The sequence below is a fragment of the Hypanus sabinus genome, chromosome 4, assembly GCF_030144855.1.
Source record: "Hypanus sabinus isolate sHypSab1 chromosome 4, sHypSab1.hap1, whole genome shotgun sequence".
NCBI lineage: Eukaryota > Metazoa > Chordata > Chondrichthyes > Myliobatiformes > Dasyatidae > Hypanus > Hypanus sabinus.
The window spans coordinates 8,911,569-8,933,902 of NC_082709.1; the positions used below are offsets into that span (position 1 = coordinate 8,911,569).

A 22,334-nucleotide genomic window follows, 5' to 3' on the forward strand; every position below is an offset into this window, starting at 1 on the left:
AGCCCACTGGGTGCTCGATTTGAATTATTGCTGTCTCCCAAGAAACAATTAAGGATATCCTGTAGAAGGAAGCCTTACTACCAGCCTTGGTACTTGGCAGCCAGTATTTGGTCTGCTATGTAATGTTTAATATGTAGACCATAAAAATAGAACTGGGAGAAGGAGAAAGTCGTTTATGTTAACAGCTTTCCAATCGAACTGAACTTCCATGCAGTTAACTTGCATTGCTGTGGTCTTCAAGTTAACTCAACTTGCAGTTCTGGTAGCATTGGTTTGTAGAGGATGCCTTCTGACTAAATGCAATTAGTGGGCTTCAGAAGCTGCACCTCTGTAAGATTGCTTTTGCTCAGTTCAGAGTGTATGTGGATAATATGTGGGTTAATTCAGAAAGAAATATTCTTGGAGCCCACTAGTGGTCGGAACCTGCAATTACATCATAGAGCTCAAGGTCAAAATTGAAGGGTAAATTGGTTTATAACTGTCATAAAACTCACAGTAAATTTATTATTGAAGTCCAATATACCACCCTGAAATTCATCTTTTTGTGGGCATTCACAGTAAATGCAAAGATGTGCAATAGTCTATAACAATGCATACACAAGACAAACAACCAATGTACGAAAGACAACTGCAAATACAAGAAGAAAAAAGCTAATAAAATTATTGATCTATCTTAGTTATTTATCATTGAGCACAGTGGAGAGTCCTTGAAATTGAGTCCATTGGATATATATTGAACCTGCATTCATCACTTCTGCTGGCAGCTCATTCCACAATCTCGTCATCTTCTGAGCAAAGAAATTCCTCCTCATTTTCAGCATCGTGTACCATGTCATATGAAGTGGACAATCATGCTTTATGATTGTTCTTGGCAAATTCTACAGAAGTGCTTTGTCATTATCTTCCTCTGGGCAGTGACTTTATAAGTCAGGTGACCCCAGCCATTATCAATACTCGTCAGAGAGTATTGATATCAGTGGTCACATAACAAGGATTTGTGATATGCTCCAGCTGCTCCAATGGTCATGTGACCCTGATCGGAGAGGTGAGGGTTTAGCAGAAGGAAGGAGTGCCTTACACTCTTTCCATAGAGACACATCTCCACCTTATCTCTCCCTTAAATATTTCACCTTTAGCCCATGACCTCTAGTTCCAGTCTCATCTAACCTTGTTGGAAAAAGTCTGCTTGCATTTACCCTATCTATACACCTCCTATGTAACAAGCTACGGTGAAAAACTGCTTTGCATGTTATCCATACAGTAAGTTTCATCATAATATTAAAAAGGGTAAAAAAAATGCAGAATAAAGTGATAAAGAAAGAGTGCAATGCAAGCAGAAGATAAAAGGTCATAGTGACATGGATTGTGAGGTCTTAACATACAAGGGACATCCAATATGGTAAAGGATATAAGTTGTCCTTGAGCTTCATTGTAAGGAAAAGTATTGATGTTCAAATTCATTGTCGTAGGCACACAGAGCAGAGTGTTCATGCCATGAGAATCAACTTTTCAAGTAGCATCACAGTACATTACAAGCATAAATTAGCATGAACTTAAATTAATGTAAATTATACACAGCCTGCGTGACAATGAGGGTGGCAGGATAACATAGCGGTTATCACAACGCTTTACAGTACCAGCAACATGTGTTCAATTCCCGCTGCTGTCTGTCCATCCTTTCTGACCACAGGAGTTTCCTTCGGGTGCTCTAGTTTCCTCCACAGACCAAGGACATACCGATGGTAGATAATTTGTCATTGTAAGTTGTCCCGTGATTAGGCTGGGGTTAACCCTGTTTGCTTATACTATAATGTGTTGTGCTAACCACTATGCTACTGTGTTGCCCCTTGGCAGTAGGGAAGGAGCTGTTGTTGAATCTTAATGTGTGAGTTTTACAGGCTCCTGTACCTCCTGCTTGATGGCAGCAATGAAAAGTGGGCATGCTTTGGTGGCGGGGGGGGGGGGGGGGGTCCTTAATGATAGATGATGCTGCTTTGAGTTGTTGCTTCTTGTAGATTCTTTTATGCTGAGCTGAGTGGAACCTGAAGTGGAATGGCTTAGTCCACCGCTTACTATAGGCTCTTGTATTCCTTCATATTGGAGATTGCACTACCAAGCCACGATACAACCAATCAGACTGCTTTCTGTTGGACATCTCTGGAAGTTTCTTAGGGTCTTCTTTGACATGTCAAATCTGTTTATATTCCAAGAAAATAAAGATGCTGGTGCCTTGTTTTCATGGTTGCATCTATGTGCTAGGCCTAAGATAATGCTCTGAGATTTTCGCACCTAGGAGCCTGAAGTTACTCACCCTTTTTACAACAAACCTTTCAATAATAACTAGTGCAACACACACAAAATGCTGGAGGAACTCAGCAGGTCAGGAAGCATCTATGGAGAAAAAAGTATAGTTGACGTTTTGGGCTGAAATCCTTTGGTAGGATTAGAGATAAAAATGCTGAAGAGTAGATTTAAAAGGTGGGGGGGGGGGAGGGAGAGTGAACCACCAGGTGATAGATGAAATCTGAAGGCAGAGGGATGAAGTAAAGAGCTGGGAAGTTGATTGGTGAAAGAGACAGAAGGCCATGGAAGAAAGAAACAGGGGGAGGAGAACCAGAAGGAGCTGATGGGCGGGAAAAGAAATGAGGTGAGGGAGGGACAAGGGGTGGGAAATGGTGAAGGGGGGTGGGCGGTATTATCGGAAGTTTGAGAAATTGATATTCATGCCATCAGGTTGGAGGTTACCCAACCGGAGTATAAGTTATTGGTATGGAGGAGAGGACTAAGCATGCAGTCCAGAAATTTGCCTGTGTCATTGGTTGAAGAGGAGGAGGTGAGGTTTCCAATCCATATCAATTGTGGTCTTTCAATGACAATACTTTCTTATGAGCACTGTAAGTTGTTACTTTACAAATAATTTAAGATGAAGGAAGATGAGAATATGCAACCTTTAATGTAGGATGACAGAGTGCTGTAGCTAATGGAGCTGCTGCCTTACTACTCCAGTGATCTGCATTTTATCTTGATGTGTCTGTGGAGATTGTGCAATCTCCCTTGCACTGCAGGGGTTTCCTCTGGGTTTTCCGTTTCCTTCCATCTCACAGGGACCGAGAAAAGAATGTGTCAAGTAGTTGGCCACCTGCTGTGTCAGTGAGTGGTAGTACGCTAGCGTAATGCTTTACAGTACCAGCAACCTGGGTACAATTTTGCTACTGTCTGTAACGAGTTTGTATATTCACCCCATGACTCTGTGGGCTTACAATACTGGTCGCCAACCCATCGATCGCGATCGATTAGTTGATCTTTGAGACTTTCCCAGTAGATCCCGAAAAAAAAAGAAGCAAAGTAAATACACAAATACTGTTGAGAGATTGTTTCCAGGTTGCGGGGTTTTACTTCTGCCCTGGTGCGCATGCATGTAACTAATCGATTTGGAGTCAATTTTCCCTTTCACTAAGGCTGAGATGGGGGATCTTGCGCTTGAAAAGGTTGGTGACCACTAACTTACAGGATAGGCAGTTGTGAGCATACTGTGTTGGTGCCGGAAGCATGGCAACACTTGCAGGCTGTCCCCAGCATGTCCTCAGGCTCTGGCTGTTGGCACAAACAGTGCAGCTCACATTATGTTTTAATGTTTCGATTTACATGTGACAAATAAAGCTAATCTTTAATCTTTAAAAGTAATACTTAAATTCCTATACTTTTAACATTGGATAATGGTGATTATAATTTAAAATGGCGGCAGCTCGGAATGCCAGTTTGCTCTTGAATCTTTGTTGTAAATTCTATGCTCTCTATGATTTAATTACATAATCTAGACTGATAAATGTACTACTGAGTAAATACAGCATTGTCAAAGTTGATGTCTTTTGGATCGAATATTAAGGTACGACTATAGTAGTTTAGCTATAAAATAACAAATTGGTTTGCTGTGTTAGTCTAAAAGAAGTAATTGTACTTTGCTTTTTCCGATATTTGAAATCTTCCTGAGCACCAGTAGACTATTGAGATGATTTAGAAACACACATTATTCATCCTAAGGATTTTAGTTCCTGGAAGCAGAAAATCATTACATTTTCCAATCCTGTATGTTGTCCTAACACAAACAAAAAAAAAAGTTGTTATATTAATTCTTTACATTGAATCCTTATTTTCCCCTCCACCAGGTTCTTTGTTTTAAATCATGAAGCTGGATTGCTGGAATATTTTGTCAACGAGCAGTCCAGAAGTTTGAAGCCAAGAGGCACTTTACAGCTAGCAGGGGCTGTCATCTCACCAAGTGATGAAGACTCTCACACATTTACTGTCAATGCCGCCATTGGAGAACAGTATAAACTAAGAGGTATAGTAATGTGGGCAGTAGTCAGTTTGATATAGATTATGACAGTGACTGCTTCATTAAGCACCTCTGCTTGATCTGCCAAAAGCAGAATTTCCCAGTGGCCACACATTTTAATTTTAATTTTAATTCTGATTCTCATTTCTGTTTTGACATATCGGTTCAAGGTCTCCTCCTGTGCCAAGATGAGGCTATATTCTGGGCGGAGGAGCAACACCTTATATTCCAACTGGGTATTCTCCAAACTGTCTATTCCCTACTCTGGCCTCTTACCTCTTCTCGCTACTTATCAATCCCCCTGGGAATCCCCCCTCCCCTTCCTTTCTCCTATGGTCTGTTCTCCTCTCCTACTAGATCCCTTCCTCTCCAGCCCACTTTATCTTTTCTACCACTTGACTTTACCTGTCACCTTCTGGCTATCTTCCTTTCCCTTCTTCCACCTTTTAAATCTGGCACCTTCTCCCTTCTTTCCCAGTCCTGAAGAAGTACCTCGGCCTGAAATATTGACTGTCTATTCATTTCCATAGGTGCTGCCTGACCTGCTGAGTTCGTCCAGCATTTTGTGTGTGTTGCTTATGGTGGTGATTGTTTTTGTGTGGTCATCTGATTCTTGTTCAGCAGAGGAGTGAACTTCCTTGTTAAATAACAGCTCATCTGCTTCTCTCCCGTGGCATCCATGCAGTGTTCTTCATTGTTAGAGTTCCAGATGACATGCTGCTGAACTTTGATGCTGGCTGGCTCTGAAGCATCTCATTGTTCAAATTTTATTTTAAAAAACATATTATAAATGAGTTTTCCACAACTTTTTCTTTAAAGTATTTCTTCCTGATTTCACTTCCCACAATGACCCACTATTACAATTATGCAATTATATTTCCTGGTTGTGGATTCTTCTGAACGCAAGCAAATACAAACTAATTTCATGCATCTTGTCTTCATTGGCTAACATATACTTGTTACTTTGCCACAGTGATGTTTGCCTTCAAGATTCTAAGCTTGATTCTTTAATTCTCCATTTTCTCTCTGACTCTGCCTCTTTTGCTATTCCACAGAAGCTTAGTAGAAAAGCATCTTTTTCTAAAGGCTCTTTGTAAACTCCTAAATTCAATCCTTGAGTTCAAAATTTTCAGATAGTAATTTTTGCCCCCCAGATGTTCATTGCTGGTAATAGTTCTGCTACTGCAATGAATATGACTGCCCTATATTATGTTTAAAGTATATTTATTATCAAAGAATGTATAAATTAATACAGGCTTAAGATCTGTTTGCTCCCAGTTAGCCACAAAGCAAGAAACCAGAACTCTGTTTTTTGACTACCAGAAAGCTCTTTGCACATGTTTTAATCAAAAAAATTCACTGACATTTTGCTCTTCCAATTTGTAATACTTTCCATTAGCAAAATATTGCAGAAGCTGGAAATGTGAGACCAGAACTGAACTTGGCAAATCAGGCAGTATCAGTGTGTAGAGAAAGAGTTAATCTTTCATGTCAGTAGCCTTTCATTAGAATTGTTTTGATTGTAATGAAACATTATTTTAAAATTTATTGTGTTCTTTCCTTATTCAGCTCAGGATATTGTGTATCAGCAAAGTCACCACAAGAAAACACTTTGTTAGAACTAGCACAAATGCAACACTGAAAGAAAACAAATGTCTACAGGAGTAGCAGTACAGAAATCAAAATGCTAATCATTCACTAAGCAAGTCAATCTCTGCAGTGTCGGAGGTTGCCACAGAACTGGAATCTTGCAGGCAGCCTGCATTTCTCTCACGCCTTCTGTCTCTTGATATATTTCTCTCTATCTTCAATTCTCAGCGCCAGCACCAATCATAATCCAGTCTAAGACAAAGCTCTGTTGCCCTTTTTTTTAAAAATTAAGCTGTACCATATGCATGGTAAATATCTGTTTTGTACGGGATGAAAAAGCACTGGAATCTTGCTGTCTTGAGCAATGACAAGAAAGTTCCATTCTATTCAAAGAACGTGCCCCCTTTTTATACCCTTTAAGATTCCTTTAAAACATAACATAATTGTCACCTCAGTACTTTCCCATTCCTCGGTTATACCAGTTGCACCTCCTGATCACTTCAATCTTTAGGACGGACAGATAGTTTAGGAAAACAGGGACAACGGACCCACAAGGAAGAAAACATCTTTCTTTATCTCCTCTCACTTTGGGAGGTGCACATCTCCAGACTATCACAACATTCCAGACATCATTTCACTTTCCAAATTCCATTTTATTCTGCATGTACCAAGGAAGAATCACAATGAACTCTTTCCAATGATACCATTTCCCAATCTAACTAAAGATCATCGGCTGAGACACTGGTCTGAAACTTGTAAAGAAGTATTGTGCTGGCTAATTGAAATTTATTCTCCTTCAGTGCCAATAAGATTGGAGCTCTTGTTCATGTAAATATTGAAATCCAGCATTACTGTCTGTGCTCTTTCATTGCTCTTGTCCATTACTGAACTCTGAAAGGAGCAACATGGGGGAATCTGTCCTCAGAAGTGGAAGCTCATTTGAATGTTGTTTCAGAGAATACTGCAACACAATTAACAGTTGCCCCATTTTAATGTTATTCATGCAAAATGTAATGTTTTTAATCATAATTGTTTTATTTTTATGTACTTTATTAAGTACTTAACTGATTTTAGTTGGTGTAGTGTCTGAAAGTTGGGGACATTCATGAGAGTTTAAAAAAAACAACTAGCTAGTTTGTACAAGTTTTTTGTAGCTGGGTTTGTTTTAGTTTTTCAAGTCTGAATTGATTGGTAAATCGGTTTATTATTGTCATATGCGCAGAAGTACTGCAAAAAAACTTGTGTTGCATTGTGTTCACACAGATCAATTCATTACAACAGTGCATTGAGATAGTACAAAGTAAGGCAGTAAAAGTGTGCAGATTAAAATGTTATAGTCTTGGAGAAAATGCAGTGCTGGTAGGCATAAGATCATATTATAAAATCACAGTGAGGTCGAGAGTCTGTCTTATTGTATGAGGTGATCATTCTGTGGTCTTAAACAGTGGAATAGAAGCTGTCCTTGAGCCTTTTGGTACAGCCTTGGAATAGAAGAACGTCCCTTTAGAAGAATGTCTGGGATTGGAATGATCATTATTATACTGGCTGCTTTACTGAGACAGTAACAAGTGTAGATGGGAGGGGAGTCTGGTTTCTGTGTTGTGTTGTGCTGTGTCTGTATTGGATACCATGGCTGTGTAGCACTTGGCATGATGCTATTGCATCTTGGGACATCAGTGTTTGGAGCTCATTTTCTGCGTCCTCTGTCAGGACCTCCCTGTACAATGCATGGGTTTTCTACAGGAGCTCATTTTCCCTTCCACAGACCAAACATGTACCAGGTAGGTTAATTGGTCATTGTGAATTGTCCTGTGGTTGAGTTAGAGTGAAATAGGGTTGTTGGGCGGGTGTCTGGAAGGGCTTATCCTACACTGCATCTCTAAATATAAACTCTCTGCAATTTCTTGCAATCAAGGACAGAACATGAATTACATTAAATCCAGAGTGGCACACACAAAATGCTGGAGGAACTCAGCAGGTCAGGCAGCATCCATGGAAATGAACAGATAGTTGACGTTTCAGACTGAGACCCTCCTTCACGACTGAAGGAAGGGCTGTTTGGGTCCCGAATGGAGGTTAGGGAGGAGGTGAATAGGAGGTATAGCAAGCTGGTTGCAGGGATATGTGCCAGGAGGGAAATTACTGGGAAGAGACAAATGGACAAGGGAATCACGGAGGGAGCAATCCCTGTGGAAAATTCAGGAGGGTTGGGGGAGTGGAGGTGATGTGTTTGGTGGTAGGATCCCTTTGGAGATGGTGGAAGCATTAAGTATGGAGGCTCATGAGGTGATAGGTATGGACGAGGATCTCTATACACTGCTAAAGTGGTGAGAAGATGGGTGAATGTGGATGTCTGGAAAGTGGAGGGGAAGCGGGTGGGGATAGGATCAGTGGTGGAGGAAGGGAAACCCTATTGTTTGAGAAAGGAATCCAGCCTTGTACAATGCAAAGCATTGGTGAAAGTATCTACCCAGCCAGTTCAGTGCTTTGTGTTCTCAAAAAAAAAACCTTTAAGGATTAGTAGTGGTTGTAAGCAAAAAGACTTTTCAATCAGCAAGTTTTTGTCCATTGGATTCCTACTGTATTTCTAGAGACTGCTTCAGCTATTGAATGTTTCCAGGATTTCATGTTAGTATGTTCATTGCTGTTCCCAAGATTCCCTGTCTGCCTTTATCAGTTCAGTTTTGTTTATTGTATATAACTATTTGTGTAATTGCACAATTATTAGCTTGATAAATGTGTGACGTGTGCTTTATTGTATAGTAATATTGTTTGGCTGTGGTATACTTTTTTTTAGATTAGTTCGGGTGGCATTGAGTCTATTTTTGACTACCCAGTATAGGCTAATCTTGAATGAAACGAAAAGTTATCTGCCAATTAATAAAAGTCGTGGCGTCCTGGTACTTTTTTTTCTTAAATTAATATTACCAAAAAAATTACTCTGCCATCTCATCTGATAGGTGCAAGTATGTTGACATGTTTGTTTCCATGAGAATAGTTGTATACTTAAATACATGTAACAGTCTTTGAGAATTGTTGAGGCACAAGTTGACTCTTCTGATCATTAGCTGTATCCTGTGTTTTACTGCTTGCCTGTATTTGGTTTCTAGTGGAACACAATTTCATTAGAAATGTTATTTAAGGAATGCTATGGATAACAAGGTAATACTACTATTAAATAATTACTCTGTGTAATCTTAAATATATTTTCCAGCTACTGATGCAAAAGAACGCCAGCACTGGGTCAGTAGACTTCAGATTTGTACGCAGCATCATACAGAAGCTATTGGGAAGGTAAGATGAGCTTGTTCTGAATCTAGAATTTTATAACCATATATAACCATATAACAATCACAGCACAGAAACAGGCCATCTTGGCCCTCATAGTCCGTGCCGAACCCTTAATCTCACCTAGTCCCACCTACCCGCACTCAGCCCATAACCCTCCATTCCTTTCCTATCCATATACCTATCCAATTTTACCTTAAATGACACAACTGAACTGGCCTCTACTACTTCTACAGGAAGCTCATTCCACACAGCTATCACTCTTTGAGTAAAGAAATACCCCCTCGTGTTTCCCTTAAACTTCTGCCCCCTAACTCTCAAATCATGTCCTCTAGTTTGAATCTCCCCTACTCTCAATGGAAACAGCATGTTCACGTCAACTCTATCTATCCCTCTCAAAATTTTAAATACCTCGATCAAATCCCCCCTCAACCTTCTACGCTCCAATGAATAGAGACCTAACTTGTTCAACCTTTCTCTGTAACTTAATTGCTGAAACCCAGGTAACATCCTAGTAAATCGTCTCTGCGCACTCTCTAATTTATTGATATCTTTCCTATAATTCGGTGACCAGAACTGCACACAATATTCCAAATTTGGCCTTACCAATGCCTTGTACAACTTTAGCATTACATCCCAACTTCTGTACTCAATGCTTTGATTTATAAAGGCCAGCGTTCCAAAAGCCCTCTTCACTACCCTATCTACATGAGACTCCACTTTCAGGGAACTATGCACAGTTATTCCTATCTCTGTTCCTCTGCATTCCTCAATGCCCTACCATTTACTCTGTATGTTCTATTTGGATTATTCCTGCCAAAATGTAGAACCTCAAACTTCTCAGCATTAAACTCCATCTGCCAACGTTCAGCCCATTCTTCTAACCGGCATAAATCTCCCTGCAAGCTTTGAAAATCCACCTCATTATCCACAACACCTCCTACCTTAGTATCATCGGCATACTTACTAACCCAATCTACCACCCCATCATCCAGATCATTTATGTATATTACAAACAACATTGGGCCCAAAACAGATCCCTGAGGCACCCCGCTAGTCACCGGCCTCCATCCCGATAAACAATTATCCACCACTACTCTCTGGCATCTCCCATCTAGCCACTGTTGAATCCATTTTATTACTCCATCATTAATACCTAACGACTGAACCTTCTTAACTAACCTTCCATGTGGAACTTTGTCAAAGGCTTTGCTGAAGTCCATATAGACTACATCCACTGCCTTACCCTCGTCAACATTCCTCGTAACTTCTTCAAAAAATTCAATAAGGTTTGTCAAACATGACCTTCCACACAGAAATCCATGCTGGCTACTTCTAATCAGATCCCGTCTATCCAGATAATTATAAATACTATCTCTAAGAATACTTTCCATTAATTTACCCACCACTGATGTCAAACTGACAGGTCTATAATTGCTAGGCTTCCTTCTAGAACCCTTTTTAAACAATGGAACCATATGAGCAATATGCCAATCCTCCGGCACAATCCCCGTTTCTAATGACATATTAAAGATCTCCATCAGAGCTCCTGCTATTTCTACACAAACTTCCCTCAAGGTCCTGGGGAGTATCCTGTCAGGACCCGGAGATTTATCCACTTTTAAATTTCTTAAAAGCGCCAGTACCTCCACCTCTTTAATTGTCATAGGTTCCATAACTTCCTTATTTGTTTCCCACACCTTAGACAATTCAATATCCTTCTCCTTAGTGAATACCGAAGAGAAGAAATCATTCAAAATCTCTCCCATCTCCTTCGGTTCCACACATAGCTGACCACTCTGATTCTCTAAGGGGCCAATTTTATCCCTCACTATCCTCTTGCTTTTACTATAACTGTAGAAACCTTTTGGATTTACTTTCACCTTATTTGCCAAACCAACCTCGTATCTTCTTTTAGCTTTTCTAATCTCTTTCTTAAGATTCCTTTTACATTCTTTATATTCCTTGAGCAATTCCTTTACTCCATGCTGCCTATATCTATTGTAGACATCCCTCTTTTTCTGAACCAAATTTCTAATATCCTTTGAAAACCATGGTGCTCTCAAACCTTTAACCTTTCCTTTCACCCTAACGGGAACATAAAGATTCTGTACCCTCATAATTTCACCCTTAAATGACCTCCATTTCTCTATTACATCCTTCCCATAAAACAACTTGACCCAATCCACTCTCTCTAAATCCCTTCGCATCCCCTCAAAGTTAGCCTTTCTCCGATCAAAAATCTCAACTCTAGGTCCAGTCCTGTCCTTCTCCATAATTATATTGAAGCTAATGCTATTGTGATCACTGGACCCGAAGTGCTCCCCAACACATACATCTGTCAGCTGACCTATCGCATTCCCTAACAGGAGATCCAACACTGCCCCATCTCTAGTCGGTACTTCTATGTATTGTTGCAAAAAACTATCCTGCACACATTTCACAAACTCTAAACCATCCAGCCCTTTTACAGAATGAGCTTCCCAGTCTACGTGTGGAAAATTAAAATCTCCCACAATCACCACCTTGTGTTTACTACAAATATCTGCTATCTCCTTACACATTTGCTCTTCCAACTCACGCGCCCCATTAGGTGGCCTATAATACACTCCTGTCAGTGTTACTGCACCTTTCCCATTCTTCAATTCCACCCAAATGGCCTCCCTAGAGGAGTTCTCTAATCTATCCTTCCAAAGCACTGCCATAAGATTTTCTCGGACAAGCAATGCAACACCTCCTCCTCTGGCCCCTCCTACTCTATCACACCTGAAGCAACTAAATCCAGGAATATTTAGTTGCCAATCACACCCTTCCTGCAACCATGTTTCACTAATAGCTACAACATCATAATTCCAGGTATCAATCCACGCTTTAAGCTCATCCACCTTTCTTACAATGCTCCTAGCATTAAAATAGATACATTTAAGATACTCTCCAACTCCTCCTCTCTTTCCATCCCTAACATAACATAAAATAATTTTATTTTTTCTTTTCTATGCTTTCTGTATTAATTAACTTTGTGTGGTAGATTATTTGTTTTCATTAAATTATTTGTGCATATTCATGGTATTATTAATTGCAATATCTGTATGACCATAAGACCTAGGAGCAGAATTAGGCCTTTCAGCACATTGAGTCTGCTCTGCAATCTTTGCTGATCCCAGATCCCACTCAGCCCCACACACCTGCCTTCTTGCCATATCCTTTGATGCCCTGACCAATCAAGAAACTATCAACTTCCATTTTAAATGTACACACGGACTTGTCCTCCATTGCAATCTGTGGCAGAGCATTCCATAGATCCACTAATCTCTCACTAAAAAAAATAATTTCCTTACCTCTGTTCTGAAAGGTCACCCTTCAATTTTGAGGCGTTTCCCTCTAGTTCTGGATACCCTCACCAGATGAAACATCCACCCTATCTAGTCCTTTCAACATTCGGTAGGTTTCAATGAGATCCCTACACATTCTTCTAAATTCCAGTGAGTACAGGCCCAAAGCTGCCAAGTGCTTCTTATATGTTAACTCCTTCATTCCCTGAATTATCTTCATGAACCTCCTCTCTCCAATGGTAACATATCCTTTTTCAGATATGATGCCCAAAACTGTTGCCCACTTCTCCAAGAGCAGCCTGACTAATGTCTTATGAAGCCTCAGCATTATCTCTGTGCTTTTATATTATATTCCCCTTGAAATAAATGCCAACATTACATTCGCCTTCTTTACCACTGACTCAACCTGTAAGTTAACCTTCTGGGGAGTCTTGCATGAGGACTCCTAAGTCCCTCTGCACCTCTGATGTTTGAATTTTCTCCCCATTTAGAAAATAGTCTGCACTATTGATCCTTTTACCATAATGCAATATCATACATTTCCCAACACTTTATTCAGTCTGCCACTTTTTTGCCCATTTCTCCAATTTGTTTTGAGTCCTGCTCCAATTACATTGCTTCCTCAGCACCAACTCCCCCTCTACTTTTCTTATCATCCACAAACTTGCCACAAATGCCACAAAGCCATCGATTCCTTTATCTTCCAAGTACCTTGAAACTTTCCACCACATGTCTAAAGAATTTTGTCTGCTTCAAGCAGGCTTCAGTTATACCGATGCCTATGAAGAATGTGGTAACCTGAATCAATAACCATCATTAATGTTATGTTTTGTAACTCTAGAAACTAATCAAAAAACACAGGAGCCAGGAATAACATGTCTAATTAGTTTTTCTTCAGTGAGGCACTCACTTATGATGTGGTGGCATTATGACATATGCTATTCACATACTAATATATAACCCATAATGAATTATGTAAACAAGAATGCTTAATAAATATATTTGCAATATGACTCAAAGATTACTGAAATATTAAATACACTACAGTACAGTTGCACTTGCATCCACTGTGATGAAGTGCTTTGAGAGGGTTGGTGATAAAACATTATCAACTCCTGACTAAAAACTGACTTGGATCCACTCCAATTTGCCTACCGTCACAACAGATCAACAGCAGATGCCGTATCATTGGCACTTCACTCAATCCTGGGACATCTGAACAGTAAAAATGCTCTTCATTGACTAATCAATAAGTTTCAAGTCAAAGGCAATCTGCTAAGTAACTCCTTGTGCAACTGGATACTCAATTTCCTCACTTGCAGGCCTGTCATTTTGGATTAGCAGCAGTATCTCCTCCACAATCTCCCTCAGCACAGGTGCTCCACAGGGCTAAGTGTTTAGTCCCCTGCTCTTCCGCAAGTGAGGAAATCGAGTATCCAGTTGCACAGAGGTATTGGGGCCTCAATCCCATAAAATATCCTAGAGCATCAGCACTGCATCTTCTGCAGTATAATGAACATTCTCCCATGGGTGTGCTTCTGAGCTTTTGCTCCGTTATTCTTCCTACCTTTGCACTATATGTCTCCCTTCTTAAACCTTAGTTAGGTATCTTATTAGTTCTCTTTTACCTGCCTGCGAACACATCTATCTTATAATGGCTACCAAAAGTACTAAAACCGGGAAAAGGGAGACTTCTACGGCTTTGCCGGCTGACATTTTTGCTGTTTTGGAACAACATTGACAAGATACTTTAAAGGATTTTAGAACTGAATTTAGAACGTCTTTCAACCAGCTGGATTTCAAATTGGATCAGATCAATGCTAGAGTGGATAAACATGCTGAACATTTATCTTGCATTGACTTAACTTCTGAAGATTTACAACGCCATGTTCAATATCTTGAAACTCTCTGCTCCAACCTGGAGGAGAAGAACAGTAAAGTCTTTTCCAAAATGGTGGATCTTGAAAATCGGACCAGACGTTGCAATCTACGAATTCTTGGTTTGCCAGAGGCCACCGAAAAGGGCCCTCCCATTGAATTTTTTTCTGATTTTCTCTGTGAGATTTTTGGGAAAGAATTTCTTCCAACTCCACCTGAGCTTGAAAGGGCTCACAGGATGTATGTTCCTCGTGCAACTCTGGGTTCCCGCCCACAGCCAGTCATTTTATGCTTTCATCAATACCAGGTGAAAAACCGTTTGATTATGGAGGCACGCCGCAGAGGTACTTTTGCTTTTCAAAACACGGTCATTTGTTTTATGGAGGATTATGCCCCCCAGGTTCTGAAGATGCGTGCTGAGTTTAAAGGTGTAATGAAAGTGCTTTTTGATCGCGGATTCAGACCCTCCCTTCGAAATCCAGCTGATCTTCGAATTATGCTTACTACTGGAGATTATAAGTGGTTTAAATCAGTGAAGGAGGTTGAGGCATTTGTTGGAAGTCTTCTGGCCACCTCGTCTTCTTCGGAACTGGCCTGACCTTCTAAAATGGTTGATAAGTACTTCTCGAAGTAAAACTATTTTTTTCCGAACTTAGACTTTACTTGAATAATTCAGACATTATCTATTGAAACTCTTAAGGGCTGTAGTCAATCTCTACCTGGACTTGGTGCGTTTTTTCTAAATAGATAATCTAAGTTTAATGTTTCCCTGCGGACTTTTAGATTTTACTTGTGTAATCTATTTAATTTTTGTATAACTTTATCTATAGAGATCTACAATTGACTTTAACTTGTTTTGGAGGTTTGGAGTTTTTATTGAAGGCCTCCCTGTTGGTTGATTCATAGTTTCACTTTTGCTTTTTTTTTCTGTAAGTGGTTGATAAGTACTCTCTTTGAATTTATAATTTCCCCCTTTTCTCCCTCCCTTTTTTTTCTTTAGATCTTTTATAACTTTTCGCGGGTAGGTTAGTTTTAGTTTTCTTCTGATTTTCTTTGTATTAAGTTTTATACTTCTGTTGAAGTTGTTCCTATTTGTAATTCTGTTTTCTAGTGCATAAATTTAGTTATTATTTGCTATATTATTTATACGGAACTTTTGTTAACGACACAGAACTGGAAGTCATATTTGGGTTAATTTTTTTGGTAGAGCTAGCTGCTTTTTTAGGTAGCCGTCTAGTTTTGGGTTGCGAGGGTGGGTGGATTCTCCAGTTCCAACACTACTCACTGTTCCTTTTGTTTTCCTTTGTTACTCAGGTCATGTCTCTGTTTTGATTCTACGGATCTATGTTTACATTTTTGCTCCCAGACTGTTGTTGTACTGCTTGATTTTTTATATGCCTGCTACCTTCTATGCACTAACAATTGATAATGGTTAATACACTTAAATTTGTGAGCTGGAATGTAAAGGGATTGAATCATCCTGTTAAAAGAAGGAAGGTCTTCTTGCATGTTAAACAACTCAAAGCTGACATTGCTTTCCTTCAAGAAATTCATATACGTAGTTTTGATAATTCTCGGCTTTTGTCAAAGGTCAGCATTTTCATTCTTCCTTTGCCGCCAAAGCTGGGGGGGGGGGTCTCCATCTTTATTAATTCAAATATTCCTTTTGAACTCCATAATAAGATATCTGATGCAAATGGCCGTTTTATTATTGTTTCTGGTAAATTATGTAATACTAAAGTTGTACTAGCAAACCTGTATGCTCCCAATTTTGATGATGTTAATTTTTTTGAACGTTTTTTCTCCTCACGACCAGATTTAAACTCATACTCTCTTATACTGGGTGGCGATTTCAATTGTTGGTTAGATCCTAATTTGGATCGATTGTCCTCTGTTACTAGACTACCTACTAAATCTGCCTTAGCTATTCACTCTTTTCTCTCTAATTATGTTATTTCTGATATATGGCGTTTCCTTGATCCTACTGAGAGAGATTATTCTTTTTTTCACATGTTCACCATACCTTTACTAGAATTGACTATTTTTTACTCGATAATCAACTTATTCCATTTGTCTATTCTTGTGATTATCAGAGTGTACTGATTTCTGACCATGCCCCAATTACTTTGTCTTTAAATTTTCCTGGTCTCCCTCAGAGGAATAAACACTGGCGTTTTGACTCGACTTTATTATCGGATGATGACTTTCTAAAATTTATTAAGGATCAGATAACCTTTTATTTTAACACCAATACATCATCTGAAATGTCATCCCAGATTGTCTGGGATGCCATGAAAGCATATTTGAGGGGTCAAATAATCTCCTATACAGCAAATCTTAATAGAAAGTCCTGTGCAGATCGATTAGACCTCATTAATCAGATTAAAGAATTGGATCAACTGTATGCTCAAACTAAGAATCCTGAATTATACAAGAAACGTGTAGAACTTCAAACTAAATTTAATCTTCTGTCTACTCAACCTGTCGAACACCAACTTTTGAAAGTAAGAATCGCTTCTATATTCATGGTGACAAATCTGGTAAATTTCTAGCCAATCAGCTGAGGCGTTCCAAAGTAAACAACATATTACAAAGATCCGGAAGGAGAATGGAGACTTTACATTGGATCACTTAGAAATCAATGACGCATTTAGAAGTTTTTATTCTCGACTTTATTCCTCTGAATCTCTGAATGAGAATATCTCTGTTGATCATTTTTTAAATAATCTGAATATTCCTTCGCTTTCATCTGATTTTGAAGCTAAACTTAATGCGCCTATATCATTAGAAAAAATATCTTTTGCAATTTCTGCATTGTCCTCAGGGGAATCTCCTGGACCCCGTAAAATTTTATAAATCATTTCCTTCACTTCTCTGGGATGGCAGGGCTGTCTTACGCAGAGAAATTGGAGAGATTGGGCTTGTACACGCTGGAATTGAGGAGATTGAGAGCTTTCAATGTGAATAAATGTGAAGTTATCCACTTTGGAAGCAGGAACAAGAGGGCAGAGTATTGTCTGAACGGTGTCGAGTTAGGTAAGGGAGAAATGCAAAGAGACCTAGGAGTCCTAGTTCACCAGTCAATGAAGGTGAATGAGCAAGTGCAACAGGCAGTGAAGAGGGCAAATGGAATGTTGGCCTTTGTTACAAGGGGAATTGAATACAAGAGCAAGGATGTGTCTACTTCTGCACCTATTGTCTATTGTCGGTTATTCTCAGTATTATCTGACTCGTTTAATAACGGTCAATTGCCACCCTCTTTTAATGAGGCATCTATTATTCTTTTATTAAAAAAGGGTAAAGACCCAACAGAGTGTTCCTCGTATAGGCCGATTTCTTTGCTTAATGTTGATGTTAAAATCTTGGCCAAAGTTTTGGCTTATAGATTAGAAACTGTTATTCCCTCTATTATTTCTGATGATCAAACTGGTTTTATTAAAAACCGGCTTCTTTTTTTAAACATTCGGCGTTTATTTAACATTTTATATTCACCTCCAACAGGGAATCCTGAATGTGTTATTTCCCTCAATGCGGAGAAAGCATTTGATCATATAGAGTGGAACTACCTTTTTGCAGTTTTAGAAAAATTTGACTTCGGTCAAAGTTTTATCTCTTGGATCAAATTGCTATATCTGTGTCCTACTGCCTCTGTTTTGACTAATTTTCAGAAATCCCAGTTATTTAACCTCAAATGTGGCACCCGTCAGGGATGCCCTTTAAGTCCCTTTCTCTTTGATTTGGCTATAGAACCTTTGGCGATAGCATTTCGAAACTGACCTGAATTGACCGGGATTTGGAGAGGGGGTGTTGAGCATAACGTTTCTGTTTATGCTGATGACTTATTACTTTTTCTTTCAAATCCGTCTACATCCTTACCTCCAATGTTTTCACTTCTTGATCAGTTTAGCCAGTTCTCTGGCTATAAACTTAATTTACATAAGAGTGAACTTTTCCCAATTAATAAAGAAGGACAAGAATTAACATTCCATGATCTCCCTTTTAAAGTAGTTCATAATCAATTTACTTATCTTGGGATTACAGTCACAAGGAAGTTTAAAGATCTTTTTCGTGAAAATTTTGCCAATCTTTCATATACTATAAAACAGAGTCTGTTACAATGGTCATCTCTATCTATGTCTTTGGTAGGTCATATCAATGTTGTTAAAATGTATGTTCTCCCTAAACTTTTATATTTATTTCAATCAATCCCAATTTTTATTCCTAAATCTTTTTTTGATTCCTTAGACTCTTATTATTTTGTCATATCTGTGGAAGAATAAGCGCTCTAGAATTAATAAAGTTTATCTCCAAAAATCTAAGAAAGAGGGTGGCATGGCTTTACCTAACTTTCGTTTATATTATTGGGCAGCCAGTATGCGTTGTGCTACCTTTTGGTCTTTTTTCCATGGCCAACCTGAGTGCCCTAACTGGGTGGCAATGGAGTTGAGTTCCACTAAAGATTTATCTATTTCTGCACTTCTTGGCTCTGCACTCCCTAGTAGTTTGTCCAGATTAATTGTTAATCCTCTTGTTAGACACACTTTGCGTATATGGGCTCAGTTTAGGAAATTTTATCGTTTCCATGGTTTTTCCTTTTCTAGCCCTATCTTACATAATCACCTTTTTTTACCTACTACGTATGATTCAGCATTCCATGATTGGTATAGGAAGGGCATTAGACATTTTGAAGATCTTTTTATTGATAATCGCTTCGCATCTTTTCAACAGCTCTCTTGTAAGTTCAATCTGCCCAATGCTCATTTTTTTAGATATCTCCAAATTAGACACTTTATTAATCCTTTAATTCCTAACTTCCCTGAAATGCCTGAGAAAAATGTTATGGATTTATTTCTTTCTATGAATCCACTAGGTAAAGGTTTAATATCATTTATTCATGATAAATTAGCATCCTTACAATGTGCCCCTGTGGATAAAATTAGAATGGCTTGGGAGCATGATTTAAATATCTCCCTATCTGATGAGACTTAGGACTCGATTCTCAAATCGGTTAATTCAACCTCTCTTTGTGCTCGCCATTGCCTTTTACAATTTAAGATTGCTCATAGAGCCCATATGTCTAAATCTAAACTATCTCGATTTTACCCTAATATTAGTCCTCTTTGTGATAAATGCAAAAGGGGCGAAGCCTCTCTCATTCATATGTACTGGTTTTGTCCTAGCTTGGAGAAATTTTGGAAAGATGTCTTCATAATGTTATCGTAGATTCTGAATCACCACCTAGAACCTAATCCTTTAATTGCTTTGTTCGGTTTTTTGGGTGAGACAGATTTACGTTTGAGTTTGACTAAGTGTCGAATATTATCTTTTGCTTCTCTCCTGGCTAGACGTTTAATCCTCCTTAGATGGAGAGATGTTGCCCCGCCCACGCATGCTCAATGGCTTAATGATATTATGTCCTGCTTAGACCTTGAAAAAATTCATTACTCAGTTCTTAATTTGGATATAAAGTTCCATAAGGTCTGGGGACCTTTTATTGAGTACTTTCATAACCTTCCTCTTAACTAAGGTTTTTTTTTCAGTCCCTTGCTTTCAGCTCCTTTTTTTTGGTAGTAGGCATTAATATCTTCTGTTGCTATGTGTATTTACAGTTTTGGGGGTTTGAATGTCCTGATTTATATTCTCTATATTGTGTTGTGGTTGGTCTGGAGTTTTTTTTTTGTTGCGGGGCTTGGGGAGGATACTAATTTTACATGTCTTCAATTTGGGTGCTTTCTCAATTATCTTTTTTTTGTATTATATTATTGTATGTTTATTTTTGCACTGTATTAATGTTCTTCATTTTGATCTGGGTTTTTTTTATCTGTAGCGATGTAGAAAATGTATAAAAAAACTAATTAAAAAAAACTATTACTCTTCTCATCTTACAAATTAGTCATAGAATACCACAGCACAGAAGCAGGCCCTTTGGCCTATCTAGTCCATGCCAACCTGCTTTCCTGCCTACTTTATCTACTCACACCCAGACCATAGCCATCTGTACACCTCTCATCCTTGTACCCAACTGAACTTAAATGTTGCAATTGTACCCATATCCAGCACTTACCACTGACAGTTCATTCCACACTCACAGTGCCCTCTGAGTGAAGAAGATCTTCCTCAAGTTCCTCTTAATTATTTTACAATTCATCCTAAACCTATGACCTCTTGTTCTAGTCTTATCAAACCTCAGGAGTAAAAGCCTGCCTGTATTTTACACCACTCATATTTTGTCTACCTCTTTAAGATCTTCACTTAGTCTCCCATGCTTCATGGAATGATATCCTAACCTATTCAGCTTTCCCCTTTAACTCTGATCCTTGAGTCCTGGCAACATTCTTGTAAATTTTCTCTGCACTGTTTCTAAAATATTGATATCTTTCTCGTAGGTGTGTTTCAGAACTGGATAAAATATTGCTTCACCAATGCCTTATGGAACTTCAACATAGCTTTCCAACTGCTGTATTCAGTGCTCAGATTTATGAAGCACAGTGTGACAAAAGTTCTGTTTACGATCTTATCTACCTGTGACACCACTTTCAAGGACTTGTGCATGTGTATTCCCAGATTCCTTTGTTCCACCGCATATCTCAGAGCCTACCTTTTACTGTGTAAGCCCTACCCTGGTTGGTCCTGCCAAAGTGCAACACTGCATACTTTTCTACATTGAAATACATTTGCCATTTTTCTGGTTGCAAGCCTTAACAGCCTTCCTTACTGTCCACTGTGCACCCAATCTTGGTATCATTCACAAATTTGCTGATTCATTATACCACATTATCTAAATCATCGGTATGGAAGATGAACAACATTGGACCCAGCATCAATCCCTGTGGCACACCACCAGTCACAAGGCTCCAGTCGAAGAGACAGCCATCTCCTGCCACTCTGTTCTCTCGCTAAGCCAATGTTGAATTCACTTTACTACTTCCTCCTGAATCCAAAGTGGCTTAACCTACTTGACCAGTCTTCCATGCTGGACTTTGCTGAAGTCCAGTTGGACAACATCCACTGTCTGTCTTTCATCAACCTTCCTCATAAATCTCCTCAAAGAAGTTCTTAAGGTTGATTAGATATGCCCTACTCAGAACAAAGCCATGTGGACTATCCTTAATCAAGCCTTGTCTGTACAAATACTTAGATATACTTTACCCATGACTGACATCAGGCTCTCCTGCCAATAATTTCCTGGCTTGTTCTTAGAACCTTTCTTGAACGTCAGAACATTTACTATCCACCAGTCCTCTGGCACCTCACCCAGGGCTAAGGACATTTTAAATATCTGTGGCAGGGAGGGCCCTTGCAATTTCTGCACTAGCCTCCTACAAGATCTGTGGGGACACCTTGTCAAGCCCTAAGGCTTTATTCACTCTAGTTTGTCTCAAGTCAGCTAGCGCCTCCTGTCCTATAATCGGTTTACAGTCCGCAACCTCACTACTGATTTGCCTCAATTCTATTGACCCCGTGGCTGTTTCCTGAGTAAGTACAAATGCAAACACTTAATCGAACATCTCACCCATCTCTTTCAGCTCCATGCATTGATGACAACACTGATTTTCAAGAAGACCAATTTTATCTCTTGATATTCTTTTACTCAATAATATAGTACTGTGCAAAAGTCATAGGCAACCTAGATTTTTTTCAATAAATTTAGTTTCAGGTGTTTTTTTTTTACTTCTACATTAGTGTGTCAGTAGAAAAGAACAAATTTTTGTATTTCGTTAAAGGAAGTAGCAGATTAACTGCTACACAACTGAAACACAAACGGGTGTAGAAGGAATCAAACTGGACAAAGGACAACCAAACTAAAAACTGAGGGTGTCAAACATTCAGATTCAGTTTATTGTCATTTAGAAACCACAAATGCAATGCAGTTAAATAATGAGACAACATTCTCCAGAATGATACCACAA

General features: G+C 39.0%; 1 protein-coding gene across 2 annotated transcripts in view; it reads left to right on the top strand.

Moving 5' to 3' along the window:
* osbpl11 (oxysterol binding protein-like 11) overlaps positions 1-22,334 on the top strand; it is a 133,865-nt gene that overhangs the window by 45,368 nt on the left and 66,163 nt on the right. For both annotated transcript variants that reach the window (XM_059966357.1, XM_059966358.1), the window contains exons 3-4: positions 4,167-4,342; positions 9,141-9,220. In XM_059966357.1, the coding sequence (XP_059822340.1) occupies positions 4,167-4,342; positions 9,141-9,220 (256 nt within the window). The remainder of the gene's footprint in view (positions 1-4,166; positions 4,343-9,140; positions 9,221-22,334) is intronic.